The sequence below is a fragment of the Triturus cristatus genome, chromosome 1_2 (genome assembly GCF_964204655.1).
Source record: "Triturus cristatus chromosome 1_2, aTriCri1.1, whole genome shotgun sequence".
Taxonomy (NCBI): Eukaryota; Metazoa; Chordata; class Amphibia; order Caudata; family Salamandridae; genus Triturus; species Triturus cristatus.
The window spans coordinates 898,931,229-898,952,962 of record NC_140580.1 but is presented as its reverse complement, the minus strand read 5'-3'; the positions used below and the strand labels follow the sequence as shown (position 1 = coordinate 898,952,962).

The following is a 21,734-nucleotide window of genomic DNA, read 5'->3' as shown; positions in this document are numbered from 1 at the left end:
CTGGGGTCATTTGCCACTGCTTTCCCAGGGCCTTTTCTACTAAAGCTCTGCAAACTGGGCCAACTACAACCTTTTCCCCCACTTCACTCGCAGAGGTAGCAATGGGTGCGGTCACAGGCTTCTCATGGAGGTCCTTGTGGGGTTTCTCAGGATCAACACTCAACATCACACACTGCAGCACAATAAGATGAATGTCCAGCAAAGACAAGTACTTTATTAGAAAGAAAGCAAAATACTAGGAACTACAATAATTGTGGAACACCCAAATTATAGGTGTGAGTCTCTTAAGCTTCGAAGTGGGACTCTCCTTGCCATCTTGCTATTATACCCACACTTCCTCTCTTTTTCTCAGGGTACTAGTTCTCAGGAACAATGTGGCATAGTCTCTATTATGGCTGCAGATCTCTCCACCAAATTCTCTCAGGGCATACTGTCAATGGCTCTAGGTTTGCTTGAGTCTCTCACATGTCTTTGGTGGCATGTCTAGGGGGGGATCATGTTGAACCTTCCTGTGGTGGTGCGCTTCCTGGCGGTGGGTGGGACCTTCCCCGCACAATATGCAACAGTCCTGCTAAAGGCGAGCATCTTCCAGTTGCACAGCAATGCTGCAGCAGAATCAGATACTTCTGGCATAAGCCTTCCTCTGGGTACAAACGCTCAGCGCGAGCAGGCCATAGCGATTTAGTAGGTTCAGTCCAGCCTCCCAAGGTGAAGGTGAGTGACAGTATGCTTCTCTAGCTGTGGGACTCTGTCAACAGCAACACTACCAGGTGACAACCTGAGTCACTGTGGAAGTACCCTGATCGGGTGCAGAGATCTTCGGCCTCACAGCTGCCAGACACTTTCTTCATCCTTGTAAGCCAATGCCTCTTTTTCCATGATCATCCCCAAGGTTTTGGACTGATACTGCTGGTTTTAGAACTCAGTGTGCACTGAGCCCTGCTAGCCAGACCTCAGTTCCAGTGTTCTAACCCAGTACAAAATGTATGTTGAATTGGCTACCCCCAATTAGCATAGGCTGATTACTTATAAGTCTCTAGTATGTGGCGCCCAGGGCATGTAAGACAAAGTGTCACCCCTAGGGCTGCAGAACTGGTTGTGTCACCCTGTGTGTGACAACGTTTAAAAAGACTCCCAGCTTGCCACCGCTGCCTGGAAGAGTAGTTTTACACTGCTATGTCGACTTTATATATGTCTCCCCTAAGGAAGGCCTATGGAGACCTAAGGCAGGGAGCTGTATATTATTAAGTAGGACATATATTTTTAGTAAGTCCTAAAAACAGAAATTCCAAATTATCGTTTTTGCAGTGGAGATGTTAGTAGCCCCTTTGGCTAATACAGTTTTACAGACTGACACCTTAGTCCAGCTAACTTCTGAATGGGACTACTAAAATGGGTACTTCAAGGTATCAAATTAATCGTAGCATTCCCTATGACTTTATGCCCAAGTTGAATTTGAAATATAAATGAAATACCAGCATTTGTAAAGCGCACTGCTACCTCCGGAGAGGTGTCCCGGGGCTGGGGGCCGTCGGGAAGATTGAGCGAGCTATTGCCCAGTCACAAGGTGCTGGGCTAACCAGCCGCCAGTGCTGGGGTTCAAATCGTGAGCCCCCGTGTTCCGGAGTCAGCCTCCCTGGCCGCTGCACCACACCTCTTCCCTTAAAGTCACTCCTAAGGAAAGCCAAGTTTTGGAAAATTGCCACTCTGTTGCTCAGTTTTCCAGTGGCCTTGCACAGTTTCTGGTCACCGGACAGCCTTTTTCTCCCCTAGGGAGTAATGTGAACAACTCCTAGACTCAGACAAAAGAGACACCTGCTAAAGGGAGAGGTGTTACCTCCCCATTGCAAGAAGCCACTCAGGGTGTTGGCCCAAAAGGTGAGCTTCAAAGGTGAAGCTGCCTTTGGTGGGCAAATGGCAATTACACTCCTTAAGTGTTACCCCATTGTTGAGGTAGACAGGTTTGTGGTGGGAACAGAGGGCCCGATTCACAAAAGTAGTAATTCCTAGGAGGATTCCTAACTTTACTACTCTTAAATGCCTTTTGTGAATTAGCGAAAGTCATAAAGTTAGGATTTTGTCTCAGTTTAGGATTAGTAAAGTTAGGAATCTTAACTCAGATTACTTTTGTGAATCGGGCCCACTGAGAGGGAACCAGTGACCAAACCGGTTTTCCCATGGGTATGGAGGCTACAGATAGCCACACATCTAGGGTGGGCTACCAAGCTCCTAACACCCAAGGAAGGGTTTAGACATCTTCAGAGTGGGAAGAATAGTGCTCTCTGGGATTGCAAGATGCCACACTTAGCCAGAAGTCGTCACAGGGAGGGAGGGATGCCAGTAGCCCATTGGCTAGTGACCACATCATCCTCCCAGGGCACTTTTTGGACATAAATATATCAGCTCTGGCACCCTGAACCTCATATCACAACAGAACTGGAGAAAGCAGTGACGAAGGACTGCCCTGCTGAACCCTTGACTTGGCAAGGGAGGCTGCACCGCCTGCTGGACCTCTCTTTGGTATCCCAAGGTGCCCAGGTGAGGACTGTACCTAGAGCTCCTGAAAAAAGCTCTCCTGAGCCCCAGACAAAATAAGTGACTCCAAGGGTCAGTTGGCTGACCCCCTGAACCAACATCAAGGCCATCAAAGCTGAAGAAGCCCACTCTGGCAAGTCAATAGCCACGTTCTTTGAATCACTGCTGGCTGCCGCTGAATGACCCAAGAGGCCAATGCTTGATGGTCAAAAGTTGCATCAAGGAGTTGCTGGGCCCAGGAGGGTCATCTGAGCCCAGATTGGTCCCCAAAGACAGACACCAGCGTTCACCAAAGAATACAGCTGGATCCTCTGTGTTCCTCCTATTGGCTTAAACAGTACTTCAAAGGACACTGACCCATGTGGCCAAATCCGCCCCACCTTACCTGTTGACCCCAGAATAACCACAAGGACACCTCCGTCAACCACACAGCACCCAGAGCAACCTTTTAGCATCCTCAGCATCAGGACCACTCGATTGAAGTATATGGCAGTCTTGATGTTAAGTGTAGAACTGGACCTTAGGCTGCTTTGTGACCAGGTAACTGTCCAAATACTCCTTAGTGGCCCCTGTGACCTTCTCCGTGCTAGAATTGGATGCCCCACTCAGGCTGAAGTAGCCAAACACAACTTTTGAAAAGTTTTTAAACGTTACGATTACCAATGCTTGTTTGTACTTTGGACTAAAAAGCTAAGATTTACACTTTGCTTTAAAATCTATATCTTTGGTGTATTTTGGTCAGCTTGGTGTATACAAATTCATAAAAATAAAATTTATTTTATACACTGGGGTCAGATTTGTTTCGTATTGAGTGACTTTCTTATTTCATTATTTGGTGCTTCTAAATGCTTTACACTAGTTCCTTTGTTTAAGCTTTGCTGCTCAAAGCCACAGCCACCTAGGGGTGAGCTAAAGGTTTTCCAAACGAGCCTGACCAGACCCAAGACATTTTTGCAAGTGTATTACACTGTAAGGTCGCAAAACCATTCCACATAATACACCACAATTCTCACAAGCGTGTACTACCAAGAGGCGAGGCCCACAGATCTTTGGAGTAGGGCTTGCTCCTAGGCATGTTTGGGGTAGTTTTCTAATCGCAGGGAAGGCACCACTAAATTGCAGTCTTTACTTCCTCAGGCAGTCGTAACCACATGGCATTACCTAGCAGTGCTGCAGTCACACTGTGAACATTCTCCGGCAGACAGCAGGTGCCAGAGGCAGATACAGATCTCTCCTTCAGTCAGGCCAGGCAATCAGGCAGACAGGCTCCAGTGTCTTGCCAGTGCTGACAGGGCTAGTGCATGGAGATTTTCCTGGCACACATTGGCAAGGCTGCAGTTCCACCGACAAAGCTTCTCAGATCAAAATGCACTCTTGATTGTGTTGATATCTCAGGTTTAGAGTCTCTGGTGGACGTTCTATTGCACCAGTGTCATTGGCTACAGCTCCTTTTAACAGTCAGCTCCTATTTAAGGGTTGGTGCTTCCCTTCCCTCTAGTAGGGCTTCTTGGGTTCAAGGACAAGTCAACAATGTTTTCCTTCAGATTGGGCTCTAGGTGATGACCCAACAGCTCTAGGGAGCTGGCAGCCTGGCAGACACCAGCCCTTGGGTGTGCAGTGGTCTACTGAGTACCTTCTCCTCTATTGAAAGAAACTTGAAACTGTAACAAGTTGGTCACCTGCTTTCACTTTTATACATAGTTAGCAGACAGGTATATGGATTCTCAGTCTGCCATTTCAGTGCCAACTTGTGTGCCTTTTCAAATGTCCTTTACAGGCTGTTATCCAGACTTTACTGTCAGAAGCATCACTCATGATAAAGGCTTGGTTGTCTTCAAACAGGAGCACCCACAACAGAGGCACGCAGAGGTCTGAGCAGCCTGTACCTTGAATTTCAGCAGCCACATCGGACAGTGATCAGGAAGAGACAAAGGGTTGCACTACTTCTCACAACTGTTCACACCCTGAAAATAGAAACTGAAATCCGCCCTTCACTGCTGCCATCCACCAAATGGCAGTTCTAGAAATGCAAAATTGGGAGCCCTCTATATCAGGAAGGCCTTTTCAAATTTCTAAGGTGAAGCCTGTCTCCTCGACAGTGCCCAAATTCCCTCTCTCCAGTCTCAGGAATGTCAGCAATACACTTAGAGTGGGAGACACAACCTCACCTCCATCTTGTGCACATAAACAGGCCAGGGCCTTTACCAATCAGACCCACTGGCTTGGGTCACTGTGGTGCACCCATACACTGATGTACTGCACTCCACTTTACTAACAGAAGTGCACATGCGGAAGCACATAGCATCTTATTGTTAGGAATCCAGGTACACCATAAGCAACAGATCTTAGTGAGAGTGGGCAACTAGCTTCCTCTCACATGACCCAGTTTAAAAGGCCTGGTCCGACTATAATCACTACAAAACATGGCTTTTTGTCACCTACAGAAGAAATAGATTTCAAACTGAGTCTCTTGTCACAACTTATATGACGTTTTATGTCAGCAAAGGTCCCTGACCAGTCCTATTCCCTGTCACAAACATGCACAGGGATGCCTTTAATTCTAAGTACTTTTTGAAAGATATGTTTGGAAACTCTTTGTGAAGGGTTGCTTTTAAAAGCAGGGCAAGAGCGTGATATAGCATTACTTTTCTTGCAGATAAGTGGCAAGTCAGTCAAAATGTTTCACCCCCATCTGATAATTCTAAGTTGTTTCCCAGCTTCGGCTCAATCCCTTTCAAACGCCACCCATGGAACCTTTTCCCGCCAGCCTCCCATGCCCAGAATATGAGAAGATTCCACGGAGCATTAACGAAGACACCATACATACCATTAGGAACCTGAGCAACATAACATATAATAGATGATTGACAAGAAAGCAGTAAAATATAAACTGCACTAAAATATTTCAGTCCTGACCCCTTACGATTGTAGGGCGGCTTATTCGCACATAGGCATGACAAAGGGGCCAGGGAACACCGTGGCTGTTCATGGAAAAGGCGCAATAAGCAATTCAAAATTCATGGTTTCCCGAGATTTCTTTAGTAATGTGTTGTATTTTTTTATCTCAATTTTCCTGTATTTTCTCTGTGTCCATAAGTTGTCAGTGCCTCCTTAAATTTAAAGCCAAAGACAAGTCATTCAAAAGAAAATCATCAAAAGCTCCTGGTTCTCTGTGCCAATGCTACATATGTGGTTCAAGCACTATTTAGGCTAATTCAAATCTATTCCCAGCCATAGGAAGAAATGCATTAACTGCAAGAACATTGGACACTCACTTCTGTTTTTAACAAAGGTCTTAAAAGATTAAATGGCCGGAAACATATTGCTGCAAGGGACAAAGTAAAGGAAGCAAAAATTAGAAGTGACTCAGGGGGTGACACCAGGCAGTCTAAAAGGGAATTAAAGAGAAGAAGGGCACTACCAACGGGAACAATAGACAAAGGCTTAAACCACAAGTACTCATTGATGTACCTTGTAAGAAGATGCAAGAGGGTGCACAGGGGTAAAACTCGCAGCGGAGAAGGATAGGCATGATTTAACCTGAACAACATTCAAGGAAGGCTCAAATCCTTCAGGATGAACTATGGATACACTAGAAACTCCATAACAGATTCCAAACTTTGCATGAGGATGAAAGTTCAAGATGCTTCCTCATGCTGCTCTGGATCATTTCTTTCCCTTTGAAGAAATTACCCCTTCTCAGGGTATCTGGGATCAGCTTCTTTTGTTGGCTATTGTTATATGGTTTTTGGGGGGGTCATCAATGTATTCTAGTGAGCTGGATGTTGGGGGGCAAAGGGGGAGTGGTGGAAAGTGGGAGACTATCACAATCCTGCTACAGCTTATCAAAGAGGTTTAGCTCAAGGTCAGAGATGGTAACTGCTAATTGGATGAAGTGGTATTCAGGATGTTACGGCTGAAACAATTCTACCCTGTCCAGGATTGGTTGGGTTAGGTCATTTGCCACAAGACAAAGCTCTTTCTTGAGGTTGTATTTCTGACAGCAGTATGGAGAATTCACCTCTGGTGACTGATTGGTGGAAGACGGAATCTTAGACACCTGTAAGATTCCCAAGAACCATCATTAGTCCCATGGAAGAAGCAGAAAGGAGCAACCCAGTGCACCTTCCAAAAACTCTGTTAAGTAGAGCAGCATTCAAAGGGGTTGATAGTTTAGGAAGGACTAGTAGCCAGGGCTCTGCTTGCAGATTTCGATATTGGCACCATGATAGAGGACCTAGGGGCAGAGGTGGCCATAGCAGTCTGGAGAGGAGAAGACAGAGATATGTCTGCTTTCACCAAGCACAGCAACTAGATTGATTGGTTTCAGTCAAGCCTGTACAGCACGCCCCACCACCATAAAACATTAGGTAGACCTCCATGAAAACAAAATCTAAGCAGTAATCTCCAGGGTTTACCAGTAACAAGGAGCCACACATCTTAGGTTAGAATATGCGTATCAATGGATCTCACTAAAGGCCGCCCAAGGAAGAAATTGGGTGCTCCACTGTAGGACACCATGCCAGCAGGGAGTCACAATCAATCCTGTAAGGCATGGACATCCTCAACCCTCAATTCACTTTGGTGCACAATCAAGCATCACATTTATGGTATCACACAGATCTATACAGCACCTCACACTGCATAATTGTTGGTGGCAGCTCAATTCAAAAGATGTATCAGGGATAATGATCTTCATGCACACAAGATTTTTCCACATAGAAAAATCGCCCTTCCAGGTATGAACCAGTCTCAAAAGTGTGCAGGGACTACCACCTATCAGAAGTAGGCAGAGTTTAATTTGTTAATGAAAGAGGGCTGATGCCCGAAGCTCTGCTCAGAAGCCGGAGACTGGTCGAATTAAATGTCAACACACTCAATGCCAAGGCTGGTAGTCTTCAATCCATTCTCAGACTACCCTGCTTTTTTCTTGCTTTTGCAGGGTCCTGCTTTCCCCCTTTGTGCCGGATTTGCCGTCTTTTTCATCTCTGTCTTTCGGTTCTGTTTGTTTTTGCCTCTGTTGAACTCTGCAAATGTCTAGAAAAATAAGTGCTGGTCCCCACCAGCAACCACAAGCTTAAATTGAGCACTGAAGGTAGGAGGCGAATGAAGGCAGAAGGCACCTCCGTGGACCGCTCACCTCTAAGAGGTTCACCTTAATACAGCCACGGTGCCGCATCACTCTCCAAACTTCAAAGTCCCATGACAGTACAGATCTCTGCATTTCAAGGCCTACAGGTGATGCTTGAGAGTGCACCCATACATACATGAGGGGTATTTGCTTCAAGCCATTATCTTCAGTTGACTCAGCAGAGGGATCCAAACTTCAGATGATAAGGCCTTTAGCCCTCGCTAAATGATGAACCTGGCACCAAGCATTCCCGGGAACCATCAGAAGCACAATGAGAACAGATTTTGTGAGTTACAGATACACTGAGCTATCAGGACCGGCACAAGGCTATATCCTCTTGACACTGATATTTTTGTAAAAATAAAATTAATGACACATCCTTTTGGGGTGGAAGAGCATTGTGGTCCTGCCCTGTCTTATCACATAGCACACTGTAGAGCAGTCAGTGCCCCAAGGCTTCAATCCCATTTCAGTTATAATAGAGAACTCACTATTAAGCCTACATGAAATGATCTAGTAACAGTGAAAATCTAACATGTGGAAGACTTTTCCCCCACCCTACAGGTTTTCAGTAGCACATGCCTCTAGAAAACAACCTAATTACCTTTCTGGAAATCATGCCAACTTTCTCTCTGCAAACTCCACTTCCAAGAAAGGTGAGTTGAATACAAAGAAACCAGAACACATTCCTCAAATCCCTATAAATTAAAAATTACTAGATGTGCCAACACAAGATTCCCAACTCAGCACTTCTAAGTTGCTCTCTGGCCTTAGGAAACACCACGTTTATCCATCATGGATTTTCCTTTAGGATCAGAAAAACTTTGAGAGATGATGTCAAAACACAAATAACAGAAGGCTGTGTCCAACGAAACACACCTCACAAATTTAGCCATACTCACCAAGAGGCATTATTCGGATGTTGCTGTATGTCTTACTAAGCATCTGAAGTTCCTAGAATAGAATAAGATTGAAAATTATGAAGTTAGTCTTGAAAGGGTCACTTTAAGGTCGAATTAAAACAAAATACATCGCTATTAATGTACTTACTTTTCAATGAATTCTAATGCACCCTAGATATTTTATCTACATTGATGCATCTGTCTTTTCACAATTCAATGTCTTAAGAAAGTCACGCATTCCTCTTCGCTGAACATAAAGCCGGCTAATAGTTTAAAATAAGATTGGAGTGATGCAGATACATAGTAGAGTCAGTATGTGTGAGGGCATGGCCATCAGAGGTGTGGAGAAAAAGTAAAAAATATTCTATAACAATTTTGATGGCTTTTCACCTAAAGGCACCAACAAATAAAATATCTGGACCAACTCTACACTCAAGTAATAGTTGAATGTGTTTTTATTTCATTAGTAAAACACATATTGTTGACATTTAATCTAATCAGAAAAATCGTAGCACTTGCATTTGTTTAACAAGTGGCGACAAACCCACACATATGATTTTGCGCTCTTATTCATATTATCCTTCATATCTGGTGCCCATAACATCAGTGGTGATGTACCAGTACACTGATTTATAAAACCTTAAAGATGCCTTTTTAGGATTATGCCTGGCAGCACGGGCACGGTCTCTTCGAGACATGCTGTATCTAGGATATGGGCTTGAAAAACACCCATCTTTTTCTTTGGTTCCTGTTGCTGTCCTTTGGAAATGCTGGCTTTTAATTGGTGAATACACTTAGTAGTCCCTCCTTTTGGAATTGTATATCCTCCCATGAGGACTGCTCCTCTTACATGTGTTCTTACTGTTCAGGTTATTTATACTTAGAGAAAACTTTTTTTTTTAGTTGGCCTGCCTCTTTGCTCATTAACTGTTCTGTTTACTTGTAAAGTGAAACTTCTCTGGTATCATTTGCTTGCCATTGCTTTATCTCCAGTGTCTCCCCCTCACCTCTCCCACAACACAGCTTTGGTTGCATCATATCCCTTAATCTCCCTGTGCTCGCAGGCCCCCACCACCCCTCTGAGGCCAATGCTGTTTTCCTCATTTTTGTTGTTACTTTACAAATGCTTTTATTTATATAGCACACCTAGCCATGGGCTCGGGGAAATTAAACAATCAGCCCCCTATCACAGGATGTTGAGCCTGATAGCAGACTCGAACCGGGATCCCCAGCTCACCAGTCGACAGCTCTGACGACTATGCCATATCCTTTGCCTAGTCATGTTGCAGCGTGCAGCACCATATGTGACAAAAAGAGGTCACAAGGGACACCTAGTGACAGCCTGTGGTACTGAATCCTCACAACACTGCTTGTTTTAATGTGAAGTCGGAACTGCCATTTTCACTCCCAGTGCTAGGGCACCATTGCAGGTTTACTACATTTAAATAACATAACAGAGTTCTTTATTTTATTAAGGTGGGGAGGGCATATCGATGCATAGGTAAAACATATTTGTATTTATAATGCCAATAGCTCCAACTCCAACAAATGCGAGACCTATTGCATTTCCAATGCTCGTTTTTCATCTCGCCACAGGTAGTCAGAGCTAGACATTAGCAACCGCAGGATCTCTCAGCCTGGGCCACACATGCTGCTTTTTCAGCTTGCATGAAAAGGGTGAACTGGACAGATGCTTCATGGGCGTAACACAGGCCTCTGCAGCGCCTGCTTTGGGGGGCCCAACCAGCCCAGTCAAATGAATATCTGGGAGATATGGAAGACTCTGGGGCCTCACACATCACATTCTGCAGAAGGTGCCATTATCTTGCATTACGCCACTGATAAGCATGAGAGAGTTGAAACAGTGCCTGGTGAGCTGAAGGTCACCCATCCTTTCCCCAGGCAAATAAATCAATTACATGATTAGCCGTTCAAGGGCTAGTGTGCTCAGTAGGAACTATTTAGATGAAATAAGGAAGGTTTGGAAATGTTCCAGAGCAGTTCGACTTTTGCCCAAACATCAAATCAAGGAGAAAAAAAAAAAAGAAAAGTAAGAGGCAGAGGCGCAACTATACCCGAACATCAGGAGGGACGGAGAGGGGGGACTAAGACTCCCAGCCAGGCTGGCTCGAGCAGCTCCTTCTCCACCATGAATTCCCTCACTACCACTCTCCAACAGTGCGCCTCATCTCTCCATAGCCTCTCTCTGACGTACGTATGTTTCATTTTTTTTATAGTGCTACTCATATTTCACTCACATTCAGTTCTGTGATCTGCATGCATGGTATGCGTTCTTTGCAGCAGGCACATTAACCCTCTGCGCTACTTTATGCTGAGCCAAAACTGCCACTAGACAAAATTCAAAACTCTCACCAATATGAATATTAATCACCAGAGTTATCTTGACATTGTTATTGTTGCCTGAAAACTGCCTGATGCACAAGGACGTTCGTGTGCTTTTAAACCAAAACTTATTTATAAATACAACCCCCCCCCCAAAAAGTCATTTCCACATGTGGCTGAACTGGTCACACCGCCCTAAAGCCGGTCGTGCTTCCAGCATTGGGGCAGGACAAGCATTTCCAGAAATGGGTCAGAGCTAACCTCATAGCCAGTATAAGAGGAAAAATATTTATGTAAATGGTGGGGTGTGATACATTTTTTTTTTTTTTTTAACTTTATTTGGGATTTTAAACAGTTACATAGTAAATCAACATCACATTATCAGCAGGTTTAGTAAAGCATTTGTAATAAATGGTGTGCAGTCTACAATACATATCTCGTGGATGGTATCTCATGTTCAATAATACTGTCCAGTCAATGACTAGGGCGCAGGAGAGCAAATAATAAAAATTAAACCTTATGCAATCAACGCAGGAGGACCGCACACACATAGGAGCCCTGTTGATATTCTCGGGTCCTGCGGCACACAAGGAGTCCCTATTAGGCTAGTATCCAGGCTATACCTATCTGGCAAAAAGGAAAGATCCAATGTAACGAGAGATAGACTCACTGTTGATTCAACACCCCCTTCAACTGCAGTCGGACATGACATATTAGCATCCCCCTCAGGACTATGCGTTAGGAGGTATCCCACCAGCGGCCCCCATATATCCTTGGGTTGAGAGGTCCGTGGCTGTAATTCAGCATACGTGTTACTCTGTTCTTGGCAGTATACCATATCCGCCAACCATTCCTTAAATTTCGGGGCCCGGCCTCTACCCCATCTGCAGGCCACTTTTTGCTTTGCCAGCAATAGAGAGATAGCAACATACTTTCTGTATTTTGTGGGTATATGTGCTGTGTGCCCCAAGAGCGCAAGTATCGGATCTCTGGCCAGGTGAGTATCAATCATATCCTCTAATGCTGTGAACACTTGTTCCCAGTATTCACGTACTCTTTCACAGTCCCAGGCTAAATGCAGAAACCCCGCGCCCGGCCGTCCACATCTCCCACAGCAATCATTGTCAGCTAGTTTAAAACGCAGCTTCTTAACCGGCGTATAGTATAGCTGGTGCAAGAACTTAAAGTGTATTACACGGAACCTGCTACTAGCCGATATCTGCGCTGTCTGAAGACAACAATATCGCCACTGATCATCGGTGACTTCACTCCCCAATTCCTCCTCCCATCGTATCCTGGACGAACTGTCGGCACCTGCTTTATACGCTCGTATCGTGGTGTACAACCTGGACACCAAGTGTCTGCCATCTGCAAATCGTAACATCCGGTGCAATGGCTCTAAACTCTCCGGTTCCCGGGGGAAGTCCGGAAGTATCGATCTCATACCCTGTCGCAATCGCACGTATAAGAAGACGTCTAGCGGCGTATGCGTCTCTGCCTGCAAGAATTGTGCAGATGTGCGAAAGGTTCCCTCTTGAAAAAGATCCCCCCCATGTACTGATCTGTACTTGCTTACATAAATCTTGAAATCCTTTCTCCTGCAACAACGTCAAGTTCGGGTGGTATGTGAGCGGTAGCCTAGGAGAATAGAGGAATGAGACATCTAAAAGGGCTGCTATGCGACGCCACGCCTCCACCGTACTAGTAATTGTGGTAGGTGACGTCACCTGCGTGTTCGCTGGACCATATATGAGGCCACTAAGGGTTTGCAAGCCAGTCCTCTACCGCCACTGGCGGCATGTATCGCGGAGGATACACCCAGTAATAGGCGTAATGCGCTTGAGCACATTAAAAAAATAAACCTCAAGGTCTGGAACATCGAACCCCCCTTGTTCATATGGCCTGGTTAGTATAGACCACTTCAGTCGCGACTGTTTACCGCCCCACACCAATTGTATGAGTTCCGAGCACAGCATGGTGAAGAAGAATCGTCCCGGGTGATAGGGAATGTTGAGGAATAGATACAAAAACTGTGGAAGTATCACCATTTTAATGAGCGACACTCGACCCGCCATGGACAGGGGCAGCGCCATTCAGCGCGTTATGTTAGTTTTGAGGCGCTCGATTGCCGTGCCATAGTTCGCCCGGATAGTTTCCTCCTTATCCCAAGATACCTCAAGTCACCCTGACACCATTCCAGCGGGATGTCAAGTGGGGAAGGAGTCACAGCCGACGTGAGCAGGAACATCTGGGACTTTCCCCAGTTAATTCCCACTCCGGAAAGCCTTCCAAACCGTATAAATTCCCGCAATATGGGATTGATATTACTCTGCGGATCTCTAATGTATAATGTAATATCGTCCGCATATAACGATATCAATATCTGCCGCATACAACAGCGGAATGCCTTATCGTTGTGAACCTGCCGCAGTCGGGCAGCCAGAGGCTCTACAGCAAGTGCAAATAATAGGGGCGATAGTGGACACCCCTGTCGAGTACCCCTGGAGATGACGATTGGGGGGGACAAATTACCATTAATCAGTATACGGGCCCTCGGTTGATGATACAATAACTGGAGCCAAGAGAGGTACAAACGAGGGAAGCCCATACTCCGCAGGACTCCGAACAGATAGTCCCACTCCACAGAGTCGAATGCCTTGGTGGCATCGAGAAACACCGCGGCCAGTGGGAACTCAGGGTCCACCGTCTGTATCAAGGAAAACAGAGTTCGAAGATTGTGCGACGTTGACCTGCCCGGTACAAACCCTGACTGGTCCGGTAGCACAAGTTTTTCCATCAGCAGGGAAAGGCGATTAGCAAGCACTTTGGCCAGTATCTTGGCATCGCAGTTTATCAGTGAAAGCGGCCTGTATGAGTCACAAGAATCTGGGGGCTTTCCAGGCTTCAACAATGACGTGACTATTGCCTCCCTCATCGAGGGTGGCAACGTGCCTGCTTCCAAGGATTCCTCATATACTTCCTTGAGGACTGGCGCCATGATGTCAATGTAGCTTTTATAAAATTCGGCCGGCAATCCATCCGAACCAGGCGCTTTGCCGTTTTTAAACTGCATGATTGCCTCTCGCACTTAGTCTACCTCGAATGGATGACATAAGAATTCACGTTGCGCATCACCAAGCCAACCAAGTGCGACCTCCCCCAGGAATTCCTCCAGCTCAAGCGACCCTCCTCTCTGAGACGTGTAAAGCGTGCTGTAATGCTCAACAAACATTTCGAGTATGCCCAACGAATCCCGCTGTAATGTGTCGTCGGGGGCTCGCACCTCCAATATGTATGTGCTAAAACGAGGATGCCGCGTCACCTCCGCCAATGCTCTCCCAGGACGTTCCCCCTCACCATATCTGCAGGCCACCCAGTATTTCCCACGGAACTTCAGTTCACGTTGCACCTCAGCTTCGTACTTTGTTAGGGTGTCTCGAAATGCACTATGCACTTTCCCTGTCTGCCCATGTCCCATCTGCCTCTCCAGCCCCTTCAGTTTCCCCTCCAGGCGTCTCAGTGTGCACTGTATATCTTGTAGCACCCCATAGCTCTTGGAGAGACAGAACCCTCTAATCATCACATTAAAGGCCTCCCAAATCACCTCTACGCTACCAACCAATCCCTTATTTCTAGTAAAAAAAGTCTTGGATCTCCTCCGCCAGTTCCACTTGAAAAGCAGCATCTAATAGAGCCGTGGGTTGTAATCTCCAGCGCGGCTTGGGGCTGGCATATCCCGGCGGGGTAAACGACACCTTTACCAGGCAATGGTCCAAAAAAGTTCTAGCCAAATGTGTCACAGTATGTATGCCAGGCCCCAGCCCTCTGGACATGAAACAATAGTTGATCCTTGCCCAGGTTCCTGTATGGGAGGTAAAATGTGTGCCCTCCCTCCCCTGTCGGTGAAGATGTCTCCAACTGTTAATTAGCCCTCCTTCTTCGAGTATGTCATATAACACCTCTCTTGACTTAGTATAATGGTGCATCATGGCGTTAGACCTGTCTTGGTGCGGCTATAAGGCGACATTAAAATCTCCGCCCCATATTATGTGAGTGGAACCAACTGTCAGGATTTTGCCCCACAAATCAGTAAAGAATTCCGGGCTATCGGTGTTAGGGCCATGGCAATTGGCTATCGTTACAGAGTTGCCCCCCAGCCTACCCCATGCAATAACATAGCGACCCTGCGTATCTGCAATCATTCCTGCCTGCTCAAAATGAACCTGCTTTTTAAAAAGAATCGCTGTCCCATGAGCATAGGAAGAATAGGATGAAAACAAGCGATGTCCCGCCCACTTACATGCAAAATTGTGGTGGGGTGTGATACTTCCCTCAAATTCCAGCAAGCAAAACAAGTTAACAGATTTCGTGTAGATGATTTAGGGAGAGTAGACTTTTCCCCTGAGAATTTTCTGAAACTTTTGGGAACAAATTTGCTCAAAGGCTGCAGACCCATATAGGACATTAATGAAATATTCCAGTACTTTCATGGTGCACAAGGCAAGCCTGGGCTTTCCTAGGAGTAGATCTCGTTTTTTTCAAACGTCTAAATTTTCCTTCCACTATACCAATGTCATCATTTTTTCATCGGTGAGCCCCTTATGCTAAAGAGTACATTCATTAGGGTAGTGCCAGAAATTCGTCATGGATACTTCAGCCACAGTCATGGGTACCTCTGAAAATATCCTCCGGTATACAAGGGTCAGGATTTTGCCATTGGCACCCCCTATAAAATCAGTACTGGAAATCTTATGACGAGATTTACCTCAAATATCAGTTCCAACATTTTGCTATGGATCCACTCCTTGTGCTAAAAATTAAGTGAATCAGGTCAGAGCCTTCAGTCAGGTGTGGTGGTGATGTGTCCTGTGGCCCTGCCGTGGGCATGATTAGGCTAGAGGCTTTCTCAATTAGACAGTTTGAGTCACCACAGCCAATGATGGTGTCTTAATAGAAGCATGTCAGGGCCTGCAGTTTGCCATAGGTAACACCCCCCATCCATATGCTATTAGTGCCCTTGTCCATAAGGCAAGAATAAACCTCCAGTATGCCAGACCAGCAGCACACCTGCTCGTACAACACACATACAGTCATACACACACACACACACACACACTCACTATATCTCTTGCACTCTTTCGTACATTTGTACTCTCCTACACTCCCACACAGACACACTGCCACTCACACTTCCATTAGTCAATCTGCATTTAATGTGTTAGAAAAACTTGCCCTGCTGCTTCTACAATACCTGCCTTACCTCTCAGTGAAGCTTAATAAAAACTTGCCCTGCTGCTTCTACAATACCTGCCTTACCTCTCAGTGAAGCTTAATAAAAACATATTCTCTATACGCTATTCAAAAATGTTAATCAATTGCTGTGTCAGCGTTTGTTACAAGTGTGATGTGAATGAAAAGTGAACTTCCTTAAAATAGCTGTATGGGGCTTATATTTGGTTTCACGCATGGATCAAGCAGTTACAGTATTGGATATGAACTAATCCACGTTCCAACATGTAATATCACAGAATCCAACTGATCTTATGAACTATTTGAATTCTTCGGCTTCTATGGATTTTATCCAGTAACACTTTGAATTTTGGGGTTTTTGAGACCCAACTTACACTTTTTAAAAAACTGCAGGTCTTGGCATAAAGAATTGTGGTGAATGGAAAGCCAGGAATGGCTTAAGGTGTCACACAATCCTCAATCCAGCACGTACCCAAAGCCTCAGCCCTGGTCTCCCACCTTGTGTCATCCCACATTCTCAGTCCTGTCTCCCCTCCTGCACCAGCCCCGTTGTTGCAGAGGGAATGAAGTAGAAATCTAGAACTACAGAAAGGTCATCAGAGTTGTGTAATTTTTATATGTGCAGAGCAACAGGTGTGCTCATGTTAGTGATGGGTGATGGTGAATAGTGTGAGTGAGGGCAGCGCGAGTGGTGTTATTGTAGGGTGACAAATATGCTGCTGTGAGTGTCGGGTGGTTTGCATGAATGCAATGTGAGCGTTGGGTGAGAGGAGTGTGTGCAGAGTGAGAGGGCTGAGTGCAGGGTGGTGTGAACGGTGTAAGTAAGCGGAGTAAATGCAGGGTGAGTGTTGTGCCTGTGTGTGGTGCAGGGTGAGCGGCAATAGTGAACGGTGATCTGTGAGAGTGACTGGTGAGTGCATGGTGAGAGGAGTTAGTGCAGAGTGAGTGCTGTGTCCCTAAACGTTTTGGCAGTCTGTTGTCTGTGTGTGCAGGCAGGATGAACAGAGTGCATGTATGAAGGCAGGCTGAGAGGTTTGTCTCATTGAGTGCAGGGTGAGAGGAGGAATTGCAGGGTGAGTGGTGTGTCTCCAGGGTGAGTGTTGTGCTTGTTTGCACGTTGTAAATGCAGGGTGAGTGCTGTGCCCATGTGAGTGACGGGTGCTGTGTGCGAGTGGCATGAGTACCTATGTGAGTGAACAGTGAGCGATGTGAGAATGTGAGAGTAAGGTGAGTGGAGTGACTGCAGAGTGAGTGATGTGACATGAGTTTGGATGCGGGTTAAAGTGCAGAGTGGGTGGAATTTATGCATGGTGCGTGATGTGCCTGTTTGAGTGAGATTGCAGAGTGAGCACTGAGAGGGACAGGTGAGTGAAGTGTCACATGCATGCAGGTTGAGTAGTGTACTCATGTAAGTGCAGGGTGAAAAGCGTGACTGCATGCTGAGTGGTGTGAGTGTGATCACTGTGAGTGTAGGGGGAGCAGTGTGCTTATGTGACCGCAGGGTAAGGGAAGGGAGAACGGCATGAGTTCATGGCGAACGGCATGAGTTCATGGCGAATGGCATGAGTCACTGAGGACACAGAACAGTTGCGTTATTAAAAGAGTTTTGATGGAGGAAAAGAACCATTTCTTTGGAATGGAAATTAGTCTTTTATGGAGAATACATATTTTTGTGGCTTGCATCTATACAAACTCCTAAATGTGCAACATTATGTGCATGGATCGACAAAGATTTGTTGAGACTGATGTAGAACACCAAATGCAAATTCACTTGCACCAGATGCTTACTTTTAGAAGAAAATCGCCTACATACAAATACACAAAAATCAGTTTTCTTGGAACGTACAATACCATTAATGCTATGCACTCAGGGAATACACTTGGTGCAGTTTTTCAGGCCAAATGGTAATACTTTTTACAGGAAATAAACGATAGTGAGGGTGGCTTGACTGAATCAGTCCTTGAAAGTTATTGAATGGTATACTGCAAAGATGGAGGACCACTGTTCGCTTTGGTCGGTTTACTCAATTGATAGTGTCGGTTTTAATAGCAATGTTTTTGTTGCCAGAAGGTCAAATACACCAAAGACTGCCTTTGCCCTAGGGTAGGAAGTGATATTTGGAGAATCCTCTCCTTCAGGCCCATCACTTCCAAAGTGACCCATCTTTCTAAGCAATCAAGCTAAGAGGGGAATTTCCAATATAGAAGGGTCTTCTTCGCATCAGGTTTGAATGCACTCATATGCACCCATGACATACAGTGCACTAAGACACGTTGACATGCTCCAAATAGACAGGTCCAAAGCATCTGCTGCAGCACATATAACAGAAATCAACACTAGGAAACCCTCAGGCACTATTTTGTGAAAATCGTGTCATATCTCTAGGGAGATCCACCATGAATCTTTGTATTGAGCCCCAAGAAGAGGTACTGAATCTCCCTACAAACAGTACGTAGCCCTAATGGATATAGCAGATGACAAATTTTGCATTGATCTTCTGCTTCATTGAAATATTAGTGTAGTTGAAAAATTAAATGTAGACAAACTACACCTCTTATACACTGATTAGACTGAAACTAGACTGTGGGTCAGATCTCAGGACAGTTTCTTCCACCGAACATGTATATTTATTCTTCAAGCAAGGAATCACTCCCTATCTTGGTGTTGGCTAGACATAAATGACTATAGCCAGGTCAACCAAGGGAAGCAAACAGTACAAGGTGCATCAAAGGAGTGTAATGAAGCAGGTACCAAACATAACATACAATTTTGCTTGAGCAATAGGAAATGGCAAATTGAGCTGAAACTCCCCTCTAGTCAGCACATCGTGGAAAGTAGTAATATCATCCACTGCATGCGGTTGTATGACCTTACAACGTATGCTTTTAACCCGCAGGCCGTTACAACTCAATTTTTTACCTCGACTTGCTGTCGGGGGTGCACAGTAGTTTGGAATAGTATAATTTACTATTCCAACTCCAGTCTGTGCAACAGTAGGTAAGGTGTTGGAGTTAAATCCAACACCTTATACCAGCCTACAGCAAGCCATGTTCATTGTAATGGCATGCGGGGTAAAATCATGCGTTGTAATGCATGCATTGTAATGGTTGTTTCCCACTGCATGCACTACTGATAGGGTTGCCATGGGTGAAACTGAAGAATAGGCTCTCCACAAGGGCCCTAAGGTTGTGTATGTAAGAGAAATAAGATAGGTTTTCATTTTCAGTGTTTGTGCAGAAGAGTGCTACCGTGAGGTATGCCTGGAAGAAGTGTGGTCCTTTCCTGGAGCATCTTCCTTGGTATTAGAATATCTTTTCTGGGAACATCTTGAATAAAGGGAAAGTGTATGCTTTTCAGCAAAACCTTTACTGGTGTACACCTGATATACACCTTGGACTAGTATTTCTTTTGGGCCTACTTACACATGTGAAGGAAGATGTAGAATCGTCTTTTTCATGGAAAAGATCTCTGCTCAACATCAAAATCCTTGATGGTGTGTGCTTTGGCAAAGGACTAGATAGGGTGTTGCAATGTTGAGTAAATGCATGCGGATTGAGCCAGCAAGCAAATAGGAGAAGGAGAAGCTTTTGAAGTCTGCGAAGTATAGGCTCAGTGGGGCGGCGCCTTACTGGGCTACTGTGATGCCTTTCTAAAAATGCCTCAACCCCATTTTATCAGAGGCTGACATCTTGAGCGGTGTGCACTCTTCCCCCGATTTGGCCTGCTGGTCCTGGTTTCTGGAATTCTCCACGTACGACGCTGGATCCATTTGCGCTGGAGTCATTTTGGGGCCCCTTGAACACACTGGGGATCTTGCTTTGCATGGCTGTCCTCCATTTTGGGGTCTCCCTCTTCCTAGCCCCACTTGATGGATCGATACTCAAAATGTCATCCACATGAGCAATGGACACAGGACCTTCACTCCATTTCATTGAAAGAAAATAAGGACTGCTTTGTGTGACTACACAAATATATCTCTAATGGTTTGGCCATCTTGTAACGGCACTGGGTCTTCTAATACTCTATCACACTGGATCTGCTACACCCTTACTGCTTATTTGGATGTTGCGAGAAACACGTTAGAACTAGATGAAAAAGGACCTGTGAATTGCAACTGCTCTCAGAGGGCCTATCTTATAATAATGGTTCCCTCTGACCGTAAATTGTAATGCTTACCTGTTTATGGCGCGAGTGCCCTTGAATGAGAGCCCTTCTATGTCGCATGGAGCGCTTCCAGCTCCACTCATTTCAGGCTCAGCCCTGGTCCCCCTCCCCAAAGGCATTCTCCAGCCCTTGGAAAATGAGAGAGAAGGATCAATTTCCTCTTTTCACCGCTCTACTATATTGGGGAGAAATTGCCCTAAGCCGATTACCCTGGCCCTTCGAAATTCTGATATTAAACACGGTCATTTACACATAAGTTACACTGCGATATGCCTCCTCTCAAGGAACAGCCAAGATGACTTGCCCCTACCTTAAGCCCCATGACACAGCACTTGAGAGATTCAGCCCCAACTAATGAAGCATAAAATAATGTAAAAACAAATTCAAACACAACCTACTCAAACAACTTCTGGAAGTACTAATAACCGATACCTACCACAGCATGAGCAACAGTAACATGAAAACTAACCTCATTCTGTACTCGAAATGCCCTGCAAAATAGAAAAACATCTTCCTTCTCCACCAAAATTCCCTATGGAAATAAATTCACCACTACCCCTTCACAAAATGTTATAGGTGAGATCTGCATATCTATCTTCATAACGGGGAACATACTAATTCAAGCGGCAGACCATCACCTCACCATTTTTGACCAACACTTCTTGTCACTCCGCACCTTTTTAACCCAACCGGATCCTATTCTCCACGCACCCCCTCCCTTACACCCAGGTACATTTGCCAAGAACCTATTTGCTTACAGGACTCCACCACCAAACTATGCACCACTGTCGCGCCTCCTGACACATGCATGAGTCAAGTAAGCTCCAGTCCTATCCCCACTCCACCCACTACAACTAATGAATACATCAAAACACAGTCCCATGTCACACACAGTGGGTACAAGAACACCAGTCCCAATTCAAGAACATTACGCGCTGAACTCACTTTAAACACACCCCAGACTCCCATCGCAGAACCCACCTAGCCCAAAACAAAACTCCACATTTCCTACCTCTATATCAGCTCCCTCCCCTCTTTCAATGATCACTCACCTACTTTAGAATCCGGACCCTCCGCCTGCCAACCTACTCATGGAATAGGCAACCTAACCGGCATTCTTACCTTGATCCTGAGCCAACTAGAACAAAAATGTGATTCTCTAGCTAAAGACCTCTCCATCGTAAAAAATTACCTTGTGATACAGGCCAAGTTAACACTCAATCCCACCCTGAGAATAGAGAACTTGAGTCCCCAAAAAAGATCTCCAACAGTCAGCGATCTCACCAGCCAGACCTCCATCCCCATGAGCCGCCTGTGCTACAGACCGTAACGAGCACTCAACCTCCTATCCTCAATAGAGGCAGAACTACTCAGCAAATCATACAACTCTACATTTCCTCAAGCAGAC

General features: G+C 45.4%; 1 protein-coding gene across 1 annotated transcript in view; it reads right to left on the bottom strand.

Annotated features, from left to right (window-relative positions):
• The window catches only part of LOC146868260 (uncharacterized), a 136,736-nt gene that overhangs the window by 50,200 nt on the left and 64,802 nt on the right, over window positions 1-21,734 (bottom strand). The window contains exon 2 of the mRNA XM_085609586.1: window positions 8,569-8,620. Within this exon, the coding sequence (XP_085465712.1) occupies window positions 8,569-8,620 (52 nt within the window). The remainder of the gene's footprint in view (window positions 1-8,568; window positions 8,621-21,734) is intronic.